Source organism: Manacus candei, unplaced genomic scaffold (assembly GCF_025592945.1).
Source record: "Manacus candei isolate 608988 ecotype Guabito, Panama unplaced genomic scaffold, ASM2559294v1 h1tg000034l, whole genome shotgun sequence".
Classification (NCBI taxonomy): domain Eukaryota; kingdom Metazoa; phylum Chordata; class Aves; order Passeriformes; family Pipridae; genus Manacus; species Manacus candei.
The window spans coordinates 6,032,174-6,050,755 of NW_026138082.1; the positions used below are offsets into that span (position 1 = coordinate 6,032,174).

Below are 18,582 nucleotides of genomic sequence, written 5' to 3' on the forward strand. Positions count from 1 at the left end.
AACTCACACTGATCCTCAAAAATATGGAACAAAAAAGTCCCACCTGTGCTGTAATCAAGCACCAGGTTGCAGACAGACCCCAGTGCACATCAGTATAAAGATCACAATTCATCCTCTTGAGAAATGTTTTGTACATTAGTTTGATTAGTTTTTACCCAATACCCTGTTGTTTTAGGCATGAATTAGCAAGGAGTTTTGGCACTGTGTATAAATGTCTGCAGTTCTGTTTTCAACACTTTTTAGAACTGACTACAGGTATCAGTGTGGGCACTAAGCACCTTTACTTGTAGTAGCCTATGTATCTAATTCTGAGAAGGGCCAAATGCTGCAGTTAAGGCACTATGTGATGTAAAAATGAAGATACTCCAGCTCTGGCTGTAATCGGCAGGCTGTCAAGTTGTATCAGCCTTTGGAAGCAGAGGAGAGGAGAAAATAGAAAGTTAAGTGCTGTCGAGCTGCAAACGAATGTCAATGCATGGATTGACCTCTGTGTATTTGTTCTTCATTGGCAGGTTGATGACACCTGGAAGTGAAATTCGGTTTGTCCACAAACACATGGGTCTGGTGCCAGGCTGGGGAGGAGCTGCCCGGCTGGTGCGGATCGTGGGCAGTGGGGCAGCCCTGCAGCTGCTGAGCGGGACTGCGCGGGTGGACCCCGAGAAAGCTTTGCGCCTGGGATTCTCAGAGCAGACCCTGTCATCTTCAGATGAAACCAGGGCCTTAGAAGAAGCCCGAGCCTGGCTGAGTCAGTACACAGAGGGTCCAGTCAGTGTGATACGGGCTATGAAAAAGGTGGTGACAGCAGGAAGAGAGCTCCCACTGGAAGATGCCCTAAGGACAGAAAAGGACATTTTCGGAACTGTATGGGGTGGGCCTGCCAATTTACAGGCATTGGTTAGAAGACCAAAACATAAATGATGGTCAGTGTATAAGAAATTGTTCTTGACCTTTTTGCAAACAAAGCTTTCACTAAAGCAGGCATTGAACTTGCATCATTTAAGGACTTGCCCATTTAAAACTGGCATTAACATTCCTGCCATTCACTTCAGACAGTCATATTTGGTGTGCAAACACAGAGAAATCCTTGGCAGATTCTTTACTGTCCTAATCACCCACTGAATGGAGATTAGTGAAATTAGTATGTAAAGGTAAATATTGTGCTGAGAATAGAACTATAATTCTTTTGGAATGAAGCTGAAGATTATTTTCTTTGGAGCTAATTTTTTCTAACTGCTATGGAAAGTAATTACTTGAGTTATAATGTTTATTTATTTGCGGAACAGGTGCATCTAAAGTTGCAAATTATGAGTTCCCCAACATGAGACCAGTGTCTTTAAGCAGCTTGGAAAGGATAATAACCAGTGAGAGGGTAGTTTTTATTTTTTCATCTCTACTCAGTTTTTCGCTATCCAAGGATACTTCAATTTTAATGGTGTTTTTACAGAAGAAGCTTTAACTTACTGAGACCTTCTAGCCCTCATTCACTGACACTGATTCAGGTTTTTAAATGCATTTAGGAGTATTCTCACTGCTCAAGGAATCAACTACCTACACATGCATCTGCACATGCCCATATCCTGGACCTGTGCAAAGCTGCTGACCTGGTTCTTTACATAGAATCTAGTTGAAATCTTGGAAGGACATGATGAATCATACTCCCAAATGGGATGTCCTTAACTGACTGGGTGTCAGAGTACTTCAGCATCCTGGTAAGACTTGTGTGTGGATATGTCTATATGTTTCTTTAGAGCATTTTTTCTGGTAGGGCATATTTGGGCTGATCAGAAGATTTGGAACTGGGTTTCCACTTCATGCTGGTGACTATTCAAGTAATTAGATAACTCATTGGGGAAGGTTTTATCTTTAGAAAATAGAAACTGACAGAGTCCCTGCTTTGGCAGATGATTCTTAAAATTAAACATCTATGAGAGCAAAACCATACAGACATATCTATGACTGAGAGTTTCATGTACTGTTGGTTAGGATACTCTTGTCTCTAAATCCAGCAGAGACAGAGATCTGAGCCCAGAACCCAAGTACTCCGTGGGAGCATGTTAACGAGGAAAGTTTGGGCTCTGTGTTTGGCCTGACTAGCTCCAGATGATGGAACAAGCTCCCCTAAGAAAGGCAATTTCGTGGATGGAAATCCATGTTACAATTTCCACAGTGTGGTACGATTCCTGAGTTTTAGACAGTGAGGTAACTACATGTTTGAGGATTTGGGGACAAATCAAAGATGAGAATTTGGCTTGGATTGCCTGTTAGGATTCTGCAGGTTTTGAGCAGATGCTGTGATCTGCTATGGATGTTTCACTATATGGTTTTCACAGCAAGGAGCCCAAAGCAATGAAGAGAAATGCTGAAGAAAGGGATGTGTTTTGAGTTGGCACCTCAGGGAAGATAAGGAACTTGCCTCCACCCTGTAGATCCTGCATCTTTGCCTTAATATCTGAAGCACTGATGGAGAATGATTTCAAATGTCTCTTCCCCAATAACAAAGTTCAATTTTTACTTTCAGGTTAGAGAAGAGACAGGACTGAGAACATGGGGAGACTGTTCTGGTTTGTGCCTCTTTCTCCCCCTGCCCCTTTTTATTCAATATCTCAGTTGTTAGTCCCCTGTGTAGCTGGATTCTTTCCTGTGCCTTAAAGGACTTCAAACCCGTTACTTCACAGGTATGAATGTTTTAATATAGTCTGGCTGCACTTGACTGTTTAGTAATGAAACTGTTCTGCTTTTCATGGAGTTCCTCAAGACTCATGAGAGACTCCAGACTGCCAGCATCACTGAACCTTCAAAGCATGCTCCAGTCCATACTCATCCAGCTTTTTGTAGCAATAGCACATCACGTTGATGTGAGTCAAAATAAATGTGCTTTAAAGGGCAACTGGTTATGTCTTTGCTAGTAGCAAGAACAGATTTGCAAATACTAATACCCTAATGACATTTTTTAAATGGGTGTGAAAATTGCTTAGAACCTGAGCAAGACTCTTGAATTTTTTTTTCTTTAGTGCATTAGGCTCATAAATGTGTATTGGGTGATACAAATTTGAAAAGGAGGAAATTGTAGCAAAAAAGCAGAATTTGGTTGCCTTCACACTTTGAACCAGATCGGTGCTGCCAGTAAGTGAAACTCAGTATGTACACCTATTGGGGATCTCTTTCCATTTTGATTTGTAGACAGTGAGCTTATTTCTCATTTCAGCAAATGCATTTCCCCAGCCACCCTCTCTGACTTGTATCAAAGGTCAACATTTCCTTCTAAGAAAACAGGACAAATATTTAACTAGTACAGAGCAAGACACACTCAGACAGAAAGGGTTATGGAAACTCATTTTGTTGATATCATAAATATACCAAACATAGGTACAGGACATTCTGAAGATCATTACAGGTCTTGATCAAGGATTTTGTGAGTACTCTAATACCATATTCTCTGGTCTATTTTCTATTTGAAAAGGTATTTTAGAACCCTTCACGTGAAAACCAGCCCAGGTGAACTACCATGAGTGCTAGGATGAGAGCTCCAGACGGAGATGAAATGGAATCCTGTTTTCCCCCTTGGAAAGCTAAATGCTTTATTTCATAGAATACTTGCTTATCATCTTAAAGTGACAAATACCTGTAACCAGCAGCTGATAAGCATTTGTATTTTCTTTATTAAAAGACTACGAGCTTCCTCTCAGATTTTTTCCCCTTCTGAAATTGCTTAAAACCAAACAAGCTCTAAATGCACAAAATAAATTAGAAACATCAAAATTGATAGTCCCAGTCTCCTAATTAAATAGCATGCTAGCTTTTGTACTTCCTAGGGACTAGTTTACCAGCTCCCTCCTCAGCAAACTAAGTTTCCTATTACATTGTGAAGTGCCCATCTTGTTCTTTCCTCTGTGTAGTGGATCACGCTGAGGCCTTAATGGGGGTGTGGATTCTGCACCAAGCATTTAAGGGTTGGGTACTGGAGATCACCTTTAGCAATATAAATACTTCTATCTTATTTGCTGCTGATAGAAATATACTAAGCAAGTGGTCAATCTAGATAAGCAAGGAGTTCTTGCAGAATGCTTGGTTCAATATGATTTTTTTTTTTAACCATGACACAGGATTCCTGTATCTGTAGTTAGCTGTTCTCCTGGAAATGAAAACTTGCTGTAGATTACATAGTATTTAAATTTCCTTTTTCCTTCTGCTCCACTGTGCATTTCTCTGGCTGTGCTGTACAAGTTGAAAATCACTTAATGCACAGGATTACAGAAAACCACAAAATGCAATGTGGCTGTGGCTTTGCAAAAATAGACAGAGAACATGTCTCCTACTGAAGGTAATGGTTTAAATACAAGATGGGAATTACCAGTTACTACTTTTTCCTAGCTTGATCTGGGGAGTGCATTTACCACTCTGATGATTGGCTATTAATCTCTCACTAGCCATACTTTATTTTAGTACTTCACAGCTGCGGTCAGCCAGAAGCCAAAAGCAGCATCATGGGTGGGGGGCTAAACAGAGGTCTGCCTCTTTGCTTTGGTCAAAAAACTCAAGGATAATCACTGATGAAATTATTTGTAGACTGTTTGGGCTGAAAATCCTGAAATTAAGTATATAGTGAGTCAAGTTCTTGTATTTAGCTCCTTGCTTTCTTCAACACATATCCCTCACATAAAGTAAAATGTGTGCACATAGCAGAAGTGTTCTTACTGAAGGCCTTTGCAGCACAAAGTCAGATTTTGATTAGAGCCACTGTGTGCTAATTCAAAACAGAGAAATAAAACAGCTAGCAACTAACAAATAGAGAAAAAAAGATTCCATCCTGTTTCCTTCTGAAGTCCACGTTACTGGCTTATTTTCTTATGGAACTGGAAGATGATGGTAAAAATCTGTGATCAAGAGCATCTATTCCTAGCTGAGAAAGAAGGAAATCTTCCTTATTTCATTCTCGTCTCCTCTGCACTTTCCTGGCCCACTGATCTCACCTGTAGGCAGAGGAAACAAACTAGAGGGCTGGCACAACTTTGTCCAAGATTAGACACGTCAGCCATCATTACGGGAAGGAGAACATGTTAGAAGTTTAAGTCTAGCATCTTTAAAAATCATCCCTTTTAATTCCACTCAAATGGTTGTTTGTCTAAAGCAACTTTTGTTTTAAGAGCTGTAGTAGCTACCTATCAGCTACTGTCCCTTTCTGTTCAGGGACACATACACTAAGAATTGGAGTTTAATTAGCTTGATTATAAAGGTTGAATCCAGAATCAACTAATGCTGTTTCTCAGTTTGAAAAAAATGTAAAACAACTGCCACAGACAGAAAAGACAAGCTGTGCTTTTCAAGATCTGGCTTCTAACATTCTGTGATACACAGAAGTCCATTTTTAGAAATGCAGCTCCTAAATTGCTAGTACATGCACAAACTACCCTTTCTGTGCTGCCACTACTTTTGCTATGAACAGATAAACAGCAATACAGTTCTTAATATCCATGTCCTTTGTTACAGGGTCAACTTTGATAACTTATGCTCTTTCATTTCAATATTTCTGCTGTTAAGGTAGTGTGTGATACTTCTGCCCACCATGAACAATGAAGTGAGTTAATCAGCTCTTGAGATGAGAAATGAGTGTTGTCTGTGTGAGCAATAAGCCTGCAACTCATGATTTTTCAGTAGAAAAGATGATACTCCTACAGCATTGTGTTTGAGAAAAAGCCAGTCAGGGATGCAAGAACTTCAGGATGCCACTCAGAGCCAGTCCTCTCTTCTGGCAAAACCAGGAAGTTGTTTTATGATAATTTTCTTTCAAATTCCTCCAGTGAAGTTCAGTTAAACTGGAAACATATCAGAGATTATTACTGATAAAATGTAGTTTTATTAAATTATAAATTCTGTAACAAAAACAAGACAGATCAAGAAAGACCTCAAAAACAAAACTACAAGGACTAGATGGCAAAGCCAGTGAAAAAGCCATGGAGAGCATGTAGGATTTGCAACACAAGTTAACAGCATTTTTACATTTCCATTGAAAGAAGGTAAATGATTGCTCTTGTCTAGCAAAAACACATTTTAACTCCAAACTCACATCTATTTTCTCACATTAAATTAAGCATCCTGCTTCACACCCAACATCTTGCCTGATTCCACATTGCTTTAGTGTTCTTTTCATACATCAATCCATGCAGAAAGTAGTAAGACACTTAATGCAACAGTCAGGTAATGAAGACAATTCAAGTTGTACAGTAGATATACATTGGCTAAAGAGGGATAGAGTATCTCCAGGGGAAAATGCTACAAAATAAACACAAGACATTCTCAAGAAAACTGGGCATTGCTAAGTAGCTTTCAAACCATTAACAGGACAACCCAGTTTCCTACAGTTAAGAATCTTCCAGCTGAGACATGTTAAGAGACTTAAGTTAAAACAGGCCAAATCTGTTTCTCCCCTTCACCCCACCCTCCCACCAAACACACTGCTAGGTTTGAGTGCGATGCCAATGTGGACAGAAAATTTACAGAAAATTACAAGCGAGTTTTTTTTCGCATGGCTCTAGATTTAAACTTCAGTGACTGTGCACTGTCCATCTGGCCTCCTAGATCTTACACTTGTGTTTACCACCCCACCCCCTGCCACTGGTCTATCTGCTCCTGACTGGCTTGCACTGGTGTTCAAATGTCTCTGCTGGACAGAGGATGGGCGTTCCTGAATGTGGGCAGACACATCTTCGCTATCGCTGCTGGCATCCGATTCGGTCTCCTCAACAGAGGTGTCAGGGACTGGCACCCTACCAGAAGATGATGATTCGTGGTCTTCTTCTCCCTCTCCCCTATGACTCCTTTCAGCCATACTGTCTCCATTTATTTGCAAGTGGGCAAAAGAGTTCTCTAGAGAATTGCTTGTATCAGGTGATGGCGTTGAAGGACTCAACAGCTGACCATCCAGTGATGGCAGAGGCCTCACAGAAATGGGTGCTAGGGGCTGCACAGCCGCAGCCCCTGGAGTCAGTGTGCTGTCTGCACCATCAGCAGAGCTCTCTCTTGCCAGGTTGACAGTGTTAGTGTCACAGTCCAGCCTCAGCCCAGCCACTCCCTTCTTTGGTATATCTATTATGTCCCGTTTTATTTTTCTGCGACGTCCATGCTCATTTCTCCTATACTGTACCATATTTTCAAGATCTGCTACATATAAAAAACCAGCAATGAGCATTTCAGTGCTCTTTTTACCCTTGGCAAAGGCATCTTCCAGCTCTCTGCTGGTACGTTCATCATACTGCCACCAACCATTTCTACCTTCATAGTACCAAGCATATTCTCCATTGCCTCTGCTCGCTGCTTTGAGTTCTTCAGGTGACAATAAGGTTGGCTTGTCAAGAAAATCCTCAGGAATCTCCTGCCGGCAGAGTGCACATCGTTTCCCAAGCCAAGAAGCTCCCTTCACACACAGATAGCAGAAAACATGTTTACAAGGCAGACTTACAGGATGGACACATGTTTGCAGACAGATAGCACATTCAGGGACTGGCAGGGAAGGTGCTGCATTAGTACACGACTCATTTGTCTTCCTGTTTGTGGGAAGCATGTTGATCGAATGATCTATTTCACCACAGCCAGCCATCCTGCAGAGGATCAAAGAGATTTAAATCAGTTTATTGTGTCAACTTAAACTGGCACCTTGCATCACATTTTACCTCAGTATCCATAGAACGAGACACCTACCTCAATTTAAGGTAAGTTACCATTTATGAAGCTCAACTCAAAAAAATATTGATAGGTTTACATTCAGTTTCCTGAAGTGACAAACTAAATCAAGTACTGGGAGAATTTCTTTTGCTGATCACCAGTCTTTTATCTGTTTAATTTTCACCATGTTAACATACCAAGTTAGAAAATTTTGGAATTTCCTCTATTCATTTGCTGAAGCAGTGTTGACTAATAAACCTTCAGGCAACCAGTTATTTTGGTGCCTCCTTAGGAAATTTAAAGAAACTCTGATTCTTTCCTCAAGAGGTGACCTAGCTGCAGACATTGAACTTAAAAACAATCTCTTTTTAGACTACTGGTGATCACTAATTTGATTAAAGGATTGCCTGAACAGTACCTCAGACTAGGTATATACAGTAGAAAATATGCCTGGCAGCAGCACTCAGCTGAAGTATTCCCCCACTCTGTTTCTTAGTTCCCATCCACCATGGTACGCTATCCCTCAAACTGGGCTCAGAACCACCACAGGGCTGCAGAAAGAACCAGACTGGAAAACTGAGGTGGTCTTTTCAAAAATACCTTGGATTCCTTCTTCCTAAACATCAAGAGAACTCCCTGATATATCTGAGTGCCTCTTGAAAGGCATCACTGCAGACCAGCAGAAGCAGCAGTATATTCCAGCAGACACACAGCTGTGACTTGACTGGCTTGGGAAGTCATTGCCTTTACTTTCTCTGGCCATATCTTATTTCTGTCATAAAATATGATTTTGTAACTGTAAGAGAATGGGTAATGCAAAACTGTGTCACTTTGGCATTGTGTAGGATTTAAGTAGTTGAAAAATTCTAGCCTAAATATGCAAATGCCTTCTCAACTACATTTTTGCCATGGCAATCTTTCACAGTCTGTTTCATGGTAATTTTCCTTTTACTTATTAACAGTGAAAACCAAACACCAGATATCAAATGAGGGAGAAGAATGGGCTTTGCGGAACAGGGTCTAAAACTGTGCCTTTTTTCATTTAAATTCCTAAGGAACTTTGAGACTGATATTCAACAAAACAGCCTTTCAGTGAAAGTAGTCTTTGTTGTACAGGCAGCTAGGAACAGTTAATGCAAAACTACCACAGGCATGTGGGTCAAAAGGGACCTTTAGAGGTCATGTAGTCCAGTCTCCTGCCCCACATGGCACCAACACCAGTACTATATTAGATCAGCTGTGGCTTTGTCTAGCTGAGTTTTTTTGAAAAGGGCAAGGATGGAGATACCACGGCCTCCCTGGACAGTCTGTTCTAATGTTACACACATTTCTAGCAGAATGTGTTACCTCAAGAGAAAGTGCCTAGCTGTAAAAGCCTCCACTGCTTTAAAAATCTTATAAATACATGCTAAGATTAAAAAAAAAAACCAGCTTCAGTATCTGTATTTATCTTTACAATAATGTATTATATGCTGTTTACTTAAAAATATATTTCTGTATGCTGTCTGTTCCCTTCTATCACTACAATTTCCTCTTGAAAGATCAATGCCTCTTTAATCCTTTTTTATCAAATAATTCTCTTTAAAGCTCTACGGCTCAAATACTTTTTCCCGAAGTAGCACATAATTGTATCCACCTATGTTTCAGTTTTGTATCTGAATTTCTTTCTCTGAGATTAATGACAAATCTGCATAGTAGTTCTTAAATCAGCAAGCCAGATGCAGACACAGCATTACCTACCAGCTGGTAACTATGTTTTCACTCCACAGTACACATCTCTATGTGAGATCCATGCTAACAATGTTGTGAACAAGTTGCTTTTTGGAAGCCTCACACTTTTGAGGTTATATTTTTATAATAAACAGATTTTTTACAGCAAAACTAGGGGTTTATAATGAGAAACTTACTAGAAAAGGGGGAGAAGAAAATCTACTGAGATTTCAGAATACCCATGAACACAACCCAACCAGTATTTCACAACAGAAGAGCTGACAGAAATCCATCTATTGATTAATTTGCACTAACCATGGCTAAGGTAAAGGATCTGTATTTTCAAGTGCCCCCATAATGAGATACTACTGTAAAAAAGGCACAGCAGCAGAGATTTTTAGTTCCATTCTACAGTTTTACAAAAGGCTGCTTCTCCCTGAATATCCTTTATAAGGTTGTCCTTTTCAGATGCAAAGAAAAGATTAGAACAACCTGTAGGTAAGTAACTTCTATAAAAGTCACATATCATAATTAAGATTTTGGAGGTGATTTAAATGCAATGCAGGGGTTAAAAAGGCCATGCACTTTGACAAACAAAATTCTGATGGTGTGAGCTAAACTAAATGTAATCTAAAAGAAGAGTTAAAAGTTTTCACCTTTTCACTGAAAGCAAAAAATTATAACTCTTGAACTGTGCTCAGTCACCCATTAATTTTAGGGATCTGTGATTCCTTACTAGATCAAGACTAATGCAGGATATGAAAATGAATAAATGCCTTATCTTGAAATTCCTACATTATTTTTAATGACTCTAAGGAAAATGCTAAGTATAAAATGAATAGAGCTGGAGGAGCAAACCCTTATCTCTAAAAAAATGCTACCCAGGAACATAAAACTCTTAAAAGATAAGCACAACTGCAGTTGCATGTGCTCAGAATGCAGGACAATTAAGCACTTGAAGATTCCTATCAACTAAACTGATGCTGTCTCACTTCTTGTTTTTAAAGGAAGATCCTAATTAATCCTTTTTTGTTTACCTTTTTAAGTATTTAATCTAGGTCACAGAGTTTGTTTATAAGCTAGTATGAGAATGTACATGTACATAGATTTTTACTGAAGAAGTAATCCTTCAGAACAAAGGAAAAAACCATCTAGGACTGCTATTCTGCTACATTATGCCTGTGGAAGTACTTTCATTGCAACTACAGGGTATTAAAACAAAACTGACTACACAATATTTTTCCTGAAATTAAGAGCAGTATTTTATAACAAGGTTCAATCAAAACAGGCTTAATATCAGAACTGTTATCAAACAGGAAAGCTTTGTTCCCTTAAGACATTCCTGGCAACACAGAAAATCACATTATTGATCAGTGAGGCTAAAAATTAATTAAACACAAGGAAAAATTCTAAAAATAATTGTATTTGAAGGATCCTCAATTCAGGTATAAATAAGGGAACAATAAGCACCTGAGCTCTGCATTTTAACATAATACAGCCTAAAAAGCAACTGAGAAGGAATTAGTCCTTAATCTTGCCAGATCCAACCCACCTCTTTATTATTCTTTTGTGAGTTTTTATTTTTAGTACCAAAACATACATTTAATTTCGAAGCTATGGGGCCTTCATCAACACACAAAGTATGGAAGAGGTGATGTATAACAACTACATGAAAATACCCCAGGCCTTCTTGGACTCTAATGGAAGGAAAGGTAAGTTCACACAAAACCACCTCAAAACTGAGTATGTTTTCATTTCATTTCAGGCAAATTCTAACTGCAACTAAACAGTCCATCAAGGAGCTGACATGTATAAGTCCATTAACAAAACAACAGCTTACTTTTTCTGAACAATTTCTACTGAAGCATGCCACAAGACTAAAATGTCCTCTCTTCAGACGTCTCCAGCTAGGATGGCAGGTCCTCCTTCCCAAGGCTGGCTCATTCCTGACTTGTCCTGCCCAGTGGTACACTACAGTGTTTCAGCTTCTCTGCAAACTAATGGAAAGCAAATAATACCACCATTACAATGTTGTCCAGAGGTATAAGCAAGCACAATACAATGCCATGGTTCTGTTACAGAAAAGAAATTACTATGCCTTTATTTACTTGATGCAGGCTATTTTCAATAAGAATATCATCAGAATTCTGTTTTATTTTTCGAAATAATCAATTTTGGCCCACAGTTTTTGTTTTGATGTCTGGGTTAAGCAAATATCTTTTTTTTAAAGTATTATAAAAGGAAATTATTTTTTATTATAGTAAGTTAATTGCTTATTTCCATGCAGTGACCATGTACACAAAAGGAGAAACAAGACCAAAGTTAGGAGTATGTTATGTTTATGCAAATTTAACCTCTGATAAATGACCCCTTATATTCAGGCAATTTAAAAAGTCATAATGGCTTCCTAAAGCTGTTTATAAAACTATCGATATCATATCATTCTAAAGGACTGCCTAGACTTGTGTGTTGTCTCTTAACAGGGACTACTATCAGATGCTTAAGGAAAAAACAGCACATGCGAACAGCTGATTTCCCCTGGGTCCTCTCCATATTTCAAGGCTCAGAGCCTTGCATCCTTGTCCTCTTTTACAGAGATCACACACATTCATTTAATGAATGAACATCAGAACCATTCAGCACTTTTTTCTTTATAAATCTACATATGTATGTCCTCAGACCAGCCTATGAACAAACTCTATGACCTAGATTTGATACTTAACAGGGTAAACAAACAACAACAAAAATTAATTAGAACCTTCATTTATTTCTTTAAAAGGTGGTGAAGGGCTCTGAGGTTCATCAGTGGAAAGGCACGGGATCTCTGAAAAAGAGGACAAGGATGCAACTCAGTCACCACACCTCTGAGGTGATATACCCCTCTTCAGGGGAGCAGATAAAGTCAGTCACATACATTTGGCACACGTCACCAACTAGAGCCATGTCGTTTCACATATATACAATAATCACTGGAAACCAGTGGGGAAGGGAGACCATCAAGATTTCACTCTTGCATTCTCACACCCTAAACAGGAACGTCTCGATCTAAAAGAACCATTTTCAGGGAATCCTCTGTAAAAAGACTGATGAGTCACAGAGTTGCATCCTCCTTCTGGACTGTAGCTTTCTGGATGATTCTTAAATTTTGAACTACAATTTCCAGTTGCTGCAAAACATTACATACAGGAATGATTTGAAGCAGACCTAAGAATGTCACATCTTCGATTTCAATTTGTTCAAGTAAAGAATCATTTCAGCATAAATACAGTGCAGATCAGATATGTAAGAGTTGAGTAAAGTCAAGAAGTGGTAAATCCCTGAAAGAACATGGAGCATTATAGTTTTCTATGCTATAGTCCTTCAGCAAATGATTGAACATTTATCACTAACAACATAAGAGTGAAGCGGTCAGATGCCTTCAGTGTAAGAAACATTACTCAAATATGTTACTTCTAAAGTAAAAATGTTATTTACTTTATAGCTGAGCTCCATGTAATGTTCTGTCCAGATATTTTTAGAAAGAGCTCCTAAGGAAAAATGCAAAAATTAACAAGCCTATCCACACCTTTTCTCCCCTCATCGTTCTAGCAGCTTTCCTTTCTTCACACATCAATCTGAAATCAAGAGCTGCAATCGCGTTAAAATGATGGCTCTACTAATCCACTGAGACAAGATACTATGTTTTCTACGATCAAAGAGACAGTTGCAACAAGCTTGATGTTGTGGGTGTGGTGTTCAGTCCTTCATCTTGGAAGCCGGCTTTCTATTACTTCGGTAGGTATCACCTGAAGCCTTTTATCTGCTACCTCTCACAATCCACTAGTAGAGGTAGCACATCATAAAACCAAATGTTGTGTGGAGATGGCAGAAAAAGGTTGGGTCAGTTCTGGGAGATTTCTCAGGAAATAAAAATGCATGCAAGGTACGTAATTATCCCTAGAAGAATCCAATTAAAGCAGAATTACAGGATTGTGGTAGAGCAACTTTCCAATTGCTGCACAGCTCTTGAAAAGAACTAGTTCACACACTGACATCACGTAACCTCTATGTTTCATGACACAGTTATTTATTTAATAAGCCAGTCTTGAAAACTCTACTAAACAGACTGACAAACACCTGTGGTTACACACATGTGCCCCTTCCTGCATGATGACTTCTCCTTTGAAGTCAAGTGGGTAAGAGCTGTGCTCTATACTTAGCAACTAATTTTCTCTTTTTTCCTGTTAACAATCTCTGCAGCAACCTGTAAGTATCTGTTCCTAAAGCCCTGCATCCTATCACCGGTTCTGGAATGTCACCTACTTTGAAACTTTAAAGATGCAACAGATGAAGGACAATGATCAGGAGAAAGAATTCAAATTGGGCAACATCCCTTCCCAAACTGAAGCTCAGCCAGCATGTAATTGCTCTCTTTGTCCCCTTGAATACAATTTTAAGATCTTGAAGTTCTGGACTTCCCACCACACCTATCTCCCAAAATGACTTCAGGTTCTCCTTAAGAACAATGTCAAGTTTTTACTAGGCCAAGATGGAATGAAACCATTTCTCATCAGTTCAGTCAACTGCACCTATCAAATTAACATGCCCAGTAAGTTATCAGGCCCAGCACAATTTTTCAACTTTTCTATTTAAAACAGCAAAAATTTAAAAAAAGAACAACAAAACCAGAAACATACATATTTAACAAGCTGGCTCCTAAATGTTGATGATGAGTTACCTACAGTCTTAAACCTCCTCTGTAAGTAAAATCTTAGCGTTTTAAAAACAAACAAGCACAAACCATTGGTAAATTCAGCTAACATGAGCTTTTAACCAAACCAAACAAAAACTATTACTTGAGTCCTACTTCGAATGACAGCTAATCACGCAAATTCAGCAATTCCATACAGATTACTCTAAAACATCTATCACAAATTCACCATTTCCTCACTTGAAAACTCAGCAACTACAGTATTACTTTGTAAGAGTAAATTCTCTTCTGTAATAAAATACTTGGATTTTTTTTCCATCAAGCTCCCTAATTTGTAACTCAATTACGGGAGGGTAAGAGGGGGAAAAAGATCTCTAGAATTCTGCCCTTCCCCCCAGGTCACCGGGAGCCAAACAGTGGGGGAAGAAAGAAGGTGGCTGGTTTATTTAACAGGAAAAATTACTCTCCTGTCTGAAGGTCTGCTACTGTCAATATAGTATCAGCTGAAGGTACTGAGTCTTATCAGGTACTTTTAAAACTGTCCCTGGCACTGGACAGCACAACAGATAAATAACCTGTTTCCCGTTCTTGCCTACTTTTCTGTATCCATTTCTTAAACTTAGAGTATCGTCAGGAATTGTTGATTGTGATAAGGCTTCAAGTTGCCTGTCATTCCTTATTCCTTATTACACATTAATAACCCCCCAACATTTATTTGTACATTTGGAACTGAATCACAAAGGAATAGTCAAATGCAGAAGAGTCAATCATTTCGGTATTAAAATGCTACATATGTATTGAAAATGAGGTTGTTCTCCTATGCTACAATCAGAGCACTAATATTGAATTTTGAGCATATTTAATATTTTTATCTATTTAACAAAGAAAAATGTTTGTTTCTTAAATAAAATCAGTGTGCAAAAAGTGAAGCAGAGACTGGTTCATCCTAAGTTATCAGTGCTTCAGAAATTGAAGTAAGTACATTTCTTCCTATACATAGACTTGATTAACATGCACAGAAGACAGGGGAAAAAAAAATCAATTTCAACATAAAGACTTTACCAGGAGACCACTATTCAATAGGCTATAAAAATACTGCAGTTCCAGCTCTCCAAATAAACGACAATTCAATTACATCTAAATTGATGCAATATATTTTCAAGGAAACAAGAACAGAACTTTTTCTTTCACTCAGTACAGATTTTGCATTATAGCAATTTAAACAACCGGCACTCTGATACACTTGTAAAGAAACCACAGTTTTAACCACACAAAACCATAAAGAAAGTTCTTGCAAAAACAATCAATATTTAAGATTTACTCAAGATGACCAAATGAAGATTAAGATTTCATTATGCCTTCAATACCATTACGAACTGTAATTTTTAGTAGTGTGTTTTTAGAGATGCTTCAGAATCTCTTTTTGAGTAGTCCACTGTTCAGAGGCAGCAGTTAACAAAGGAAGCAAGACAGGATTTTTAGTACTACAAATCTGACAAAACCAAAACGTTTTAAAGCTCTTCTCCCTACTCCTTGAAATCTTTTAATACGTACTTGCATACGTATCGCACACACCAGTAACAAAACCTACAGTATTTCTCAGTCATAACACAGAAAAGTTGTAACAAAATTAACCCCCCCTCAGTTTTCGTTGGTTTTAAGTATTTCACCATTCCGATTGACTCGTTCCTACGAAAAACTGCCATCTAATTCATATTTTGCAACGATTTTTCAGCAGCCGCAACACGTATCAACGCCAAAAGCGGGACCCAATTTTCACGTCCCATTTTAACATTCCGAAAGGGATGCAAATCCAAACACTTGAGCGGTGACCGTCAAGCACAAAGAAACAAAAGCACTTCCATTAAGAACACTTAGTTACTTGTCTCTGGGTGCTCCGCGCTGCGCTCCCGCGACTGTCCGTGTGTCCCTGCGGCTTCGCTCAGCCGCCGCCGGCAGGGATCGAAGCCGGCCGGACACAGCGGTGGCACCCGGAGGGACGGAGCTACACTAAAGCGCTGCACATCGCTCTGGGAATTAAGAGCCGCGCCGGCTCGGCCAGGGGATTCCGCCACGCGTGACGCCGCCACGACTAATGCTCGTGACCTATTTTACTGCCCAACACAACGAAACCCCCAAGCCACAGAATCAATCAGGTTGGAAAACACCTCCGAGACCATCGCGCCCAGCCCAAGTCAGGGCGCGCAGCTCGCCCCGCAACGGCGCCGGGGCGCCGCCTCCCACAGGGACACGGCTCCGCGGGAGGGACCCAGCTAGGCAGGAAGGACCGGGAAGGTTCTGCCTGCGGTCCCGACTCTCCCTCCGGGGGGTTCGGGGAAGGTGTCTGGGGAAGGGCTCCTGAGAAAAGCTCCGCCGCCGCAGCTCCGACGGCCGGCACGTGACCCCGCGGGCGGGGCGGCGGTGGGTGACACCCCCCAGCCTCCCCACCGCCAAAACAATACCGGGCAGGGCTCTGCCCGCCGAGCGGTCGCCCCTCGCCCCGCTCAGCGCAGCTCCGCTGGCCTTTTGTTCGGGGCACCCACCCGCGCGGGGAGGCCGCGCCGCCCGCTCCGGCTCGGCCGCTTCCCGCCGGCGGCAGGGGGGGGCGCAGAGAGGCAGCGCCGGCCCGGCCCCGGGCGGCAGTGCAGGGGGCGCTGTCGGAGCGGCCGTTGCTGGCCGCAGCCGCCACCTCCCCCCGCCCGCTCCGCCGAGCGCGGGGACTCACCCGCCGGGCCGCCGGCCGGCCCGCGCCGCTCGGCTGGGCTGGGCTGGGCTGGGCTCCGCTGGGCTTCGCTCGGCTCCGCCGCCACCTGCCGCTCCCTCCGGCCCCTGCCGGGACAGCGGGACGCGCCAACGTCACGCGCGGGACGGCGCAGCCGAACGCGCCACTGTGACGCGCGGGGGCGGGGCTGCGAGCGTGAAGCGTCACGCGCGCAGCCCCGCCCCGCCCCGCCAGTGTCATGGCGGCCTCGCTTGGCTCGGGCCTGCGGTGTAGAACTTCGCCTCTTTTAGGGGCTGGCTCTGGCTGACGCCAGCTGCCCTCCGAAGCCGCTCTGTCACTGCCCTCCTCAACTGGGCAGGGGAGGGGGAACACAGTGAAAGGCTCCTGGGTCGAGATCAGGACAGGGACAGATCAGTCACGAGTTGCCGTCACGGCAAAACAGACTCGACGTGGGGAAATTAATTTACGACTGTCAGATTAGAGCAGGATGATGACAAATAAACCCGAATCTTCGAACACCATCCTTCCTCCCCTTCTTCCCAGGAAGATTTCTAGTTTCCCACTCCTGATTTTCAGGGTACAGGTGTTCAGGAACAGCCTGCTCCAGTGTGGGTTTCTCACAGGGTCACAAGTCCTTCCAGCAAACCTACTCCAACATGGGCTCCTTTCTCCAGGGTGGGCCTCCCAGTGGGTCACAGCCCCCTTCGGGCAGCCACCTGCTCTGCTGTGGGGTCCTCCAGGGTCTGCAGGTGGATCTCTGCTCCCCCGTGGACCATCTTGGGCGGCAGGGGCACAGCTGCCTCACCATGGTCTGCACCAGGAGCTCTGGCACCTGGAGCTTCTCCTGCCACTCTTTCTTCACTGACCTTGGTGTCTGCAGAGTTGTTGCTCTCACTTACTTTCAGTCCTCTCTCCACTGTAGTTGTCGTTGTGCAGACTTTTTTGCCTTTTTAAAGGTATCCCAGAGATGCTACTGGGATCAGACTGGCTCAGTCTCGGCCAGCAATGGATCCATCTTCATTAATGTGAAGACAGATTGCAGTTGAGCCTATTCCCACTGATGAGGCCAGAGGGTGGATACATCAGGAAGCATGAAGAGTTACTGCCCTTTCTAGGAGCACATTCTGGTCCTCATTTGCCTGGAAATTTTGATGGCTTGACAGTCAGGTGAAGTTACTGCTCCAGCTTAACCAGGCCAGTGACTTGTGCTGCTGTGCGTTGCCAGGCCGTGTTTGGGTGGCTGTAGAGGTTTGGCTGCTTTGGTGGCCTCCCACAGTGAGGGTGAGCCAGATGTAACTGCAGGGGGTCAAACTGTCCCAAAGCTGAGCTGTTCCCTTAGATGGAGTGCAGGAAGGAGACTTATGCTGCCTGCTGTTGTCAGGAATATTTGAGAAGTCTGCTGTATTAACTTTTGAATAAACCAGAATTGAAAGAGTAATCACAGTAATCCACACATAATTTAGGCTGGAATGATATTCATTTAGATAGGGGAGGAGGGGCTTTGTGTCCAGGTACTCATTGCACATAAATGGAAAACCAGATGTTTCAACGTGACTACATGTGCAAGCTGTCTAGGAAAGGGCTTCTTAGACCTAAAGTTACTGTTGGCTGCACTTTTGGATTTTTAACATCCAGAAATCACAAGCACCAGGGAAAATAAAAGATGAAAATTCTAAGAATACTAAATTCTAAATGTAATCAGGAATACTAAAAGAAATGCATTTGGTTAAATCATTTACTATTTTCTAATAGTCTAGAAAAGCCTACCTGTTAAAACCTCTGGTTTTAATGAATGTGACTT

General features: G+C 41.7%; 2 protein-coding genes across 12 annotated transcripts in view; one reads left to right on the forward strand and one right to left on the reverse strand.

The window, feature by feature from the left end:
• ECHDC1 (ethylmalonyl-CoA decarboxylase 1) overlaps positions 1-5,700 on the forward strand; it is a 54,642-nt gene extending 48,942 nt beyond the window's left edge. For 6 of the 7 annotated variants that reach the window (XM_051792280.1, XM_051792281.1, XM_051792284.1 and 3 more), the window contains one exon: positions 513-5,700. In XM_051792280.1, coding sequence (XP_051648240.1) covers positions 513-918 — 406 coding nt within the window. In that variant the 3' untranslated portion in view covers positions 919-5,700. The remainder of the gene's footprint in view (positions 1-512) is intronic. The other variant, XR_007905259.1, reaches the window with a different exon arrangement.
• A 127-nt stretch (positions 5,701-5,827) lies between these two features.
• Positions 5,828-16,948, reverse strand: RNF146 (ring finger protein 146). 5 transcript variants are annotated; one of them, XM_051792249.1, is made up of 3 exons: positions 16,785-16,948; positions 11,210-11,366; positions 5,828-7,595 (listed from the first exon to the last, which is right to left on the reverse strand). In XM_051792249.1, exon 3 carries the CDS (start codon positions 7,592-7,594, stop codon positions 6,536-6,538), a length of 1,059 nt encoding a protein of 352 aa, XP_051648209.1. In that variant the 5' UTR covers position 7,595; positions 11,210-11,366; positions 16,785-16,948; the 3' UTR covers positions 5,828-6,535. The 5 variants fall into 5 exon arrangements, with proteins under 5 accessions (XP_051648209.1, XP_051648210.1, XP_051648212.1 ...); XM_051792250.1 differs by having other exon boundaries at positions 16,781-16,948; XM_051792252.1 differs by lacking the exon at positions 16,785-16,948 and adding an exon at positions 15,942-16,350.
• Positions 16,949-18,582: the final 1,634 nt, after the last annotated feature.

Coding starts and splice junctions, on each gene's coding strand:
- RNF146 (XM_051792253.1), bottom strand. CDS start 7,594: ATGGCTGGCTGTGGTGAAATAGATCATTCGATCAACATGCTTCCCACA.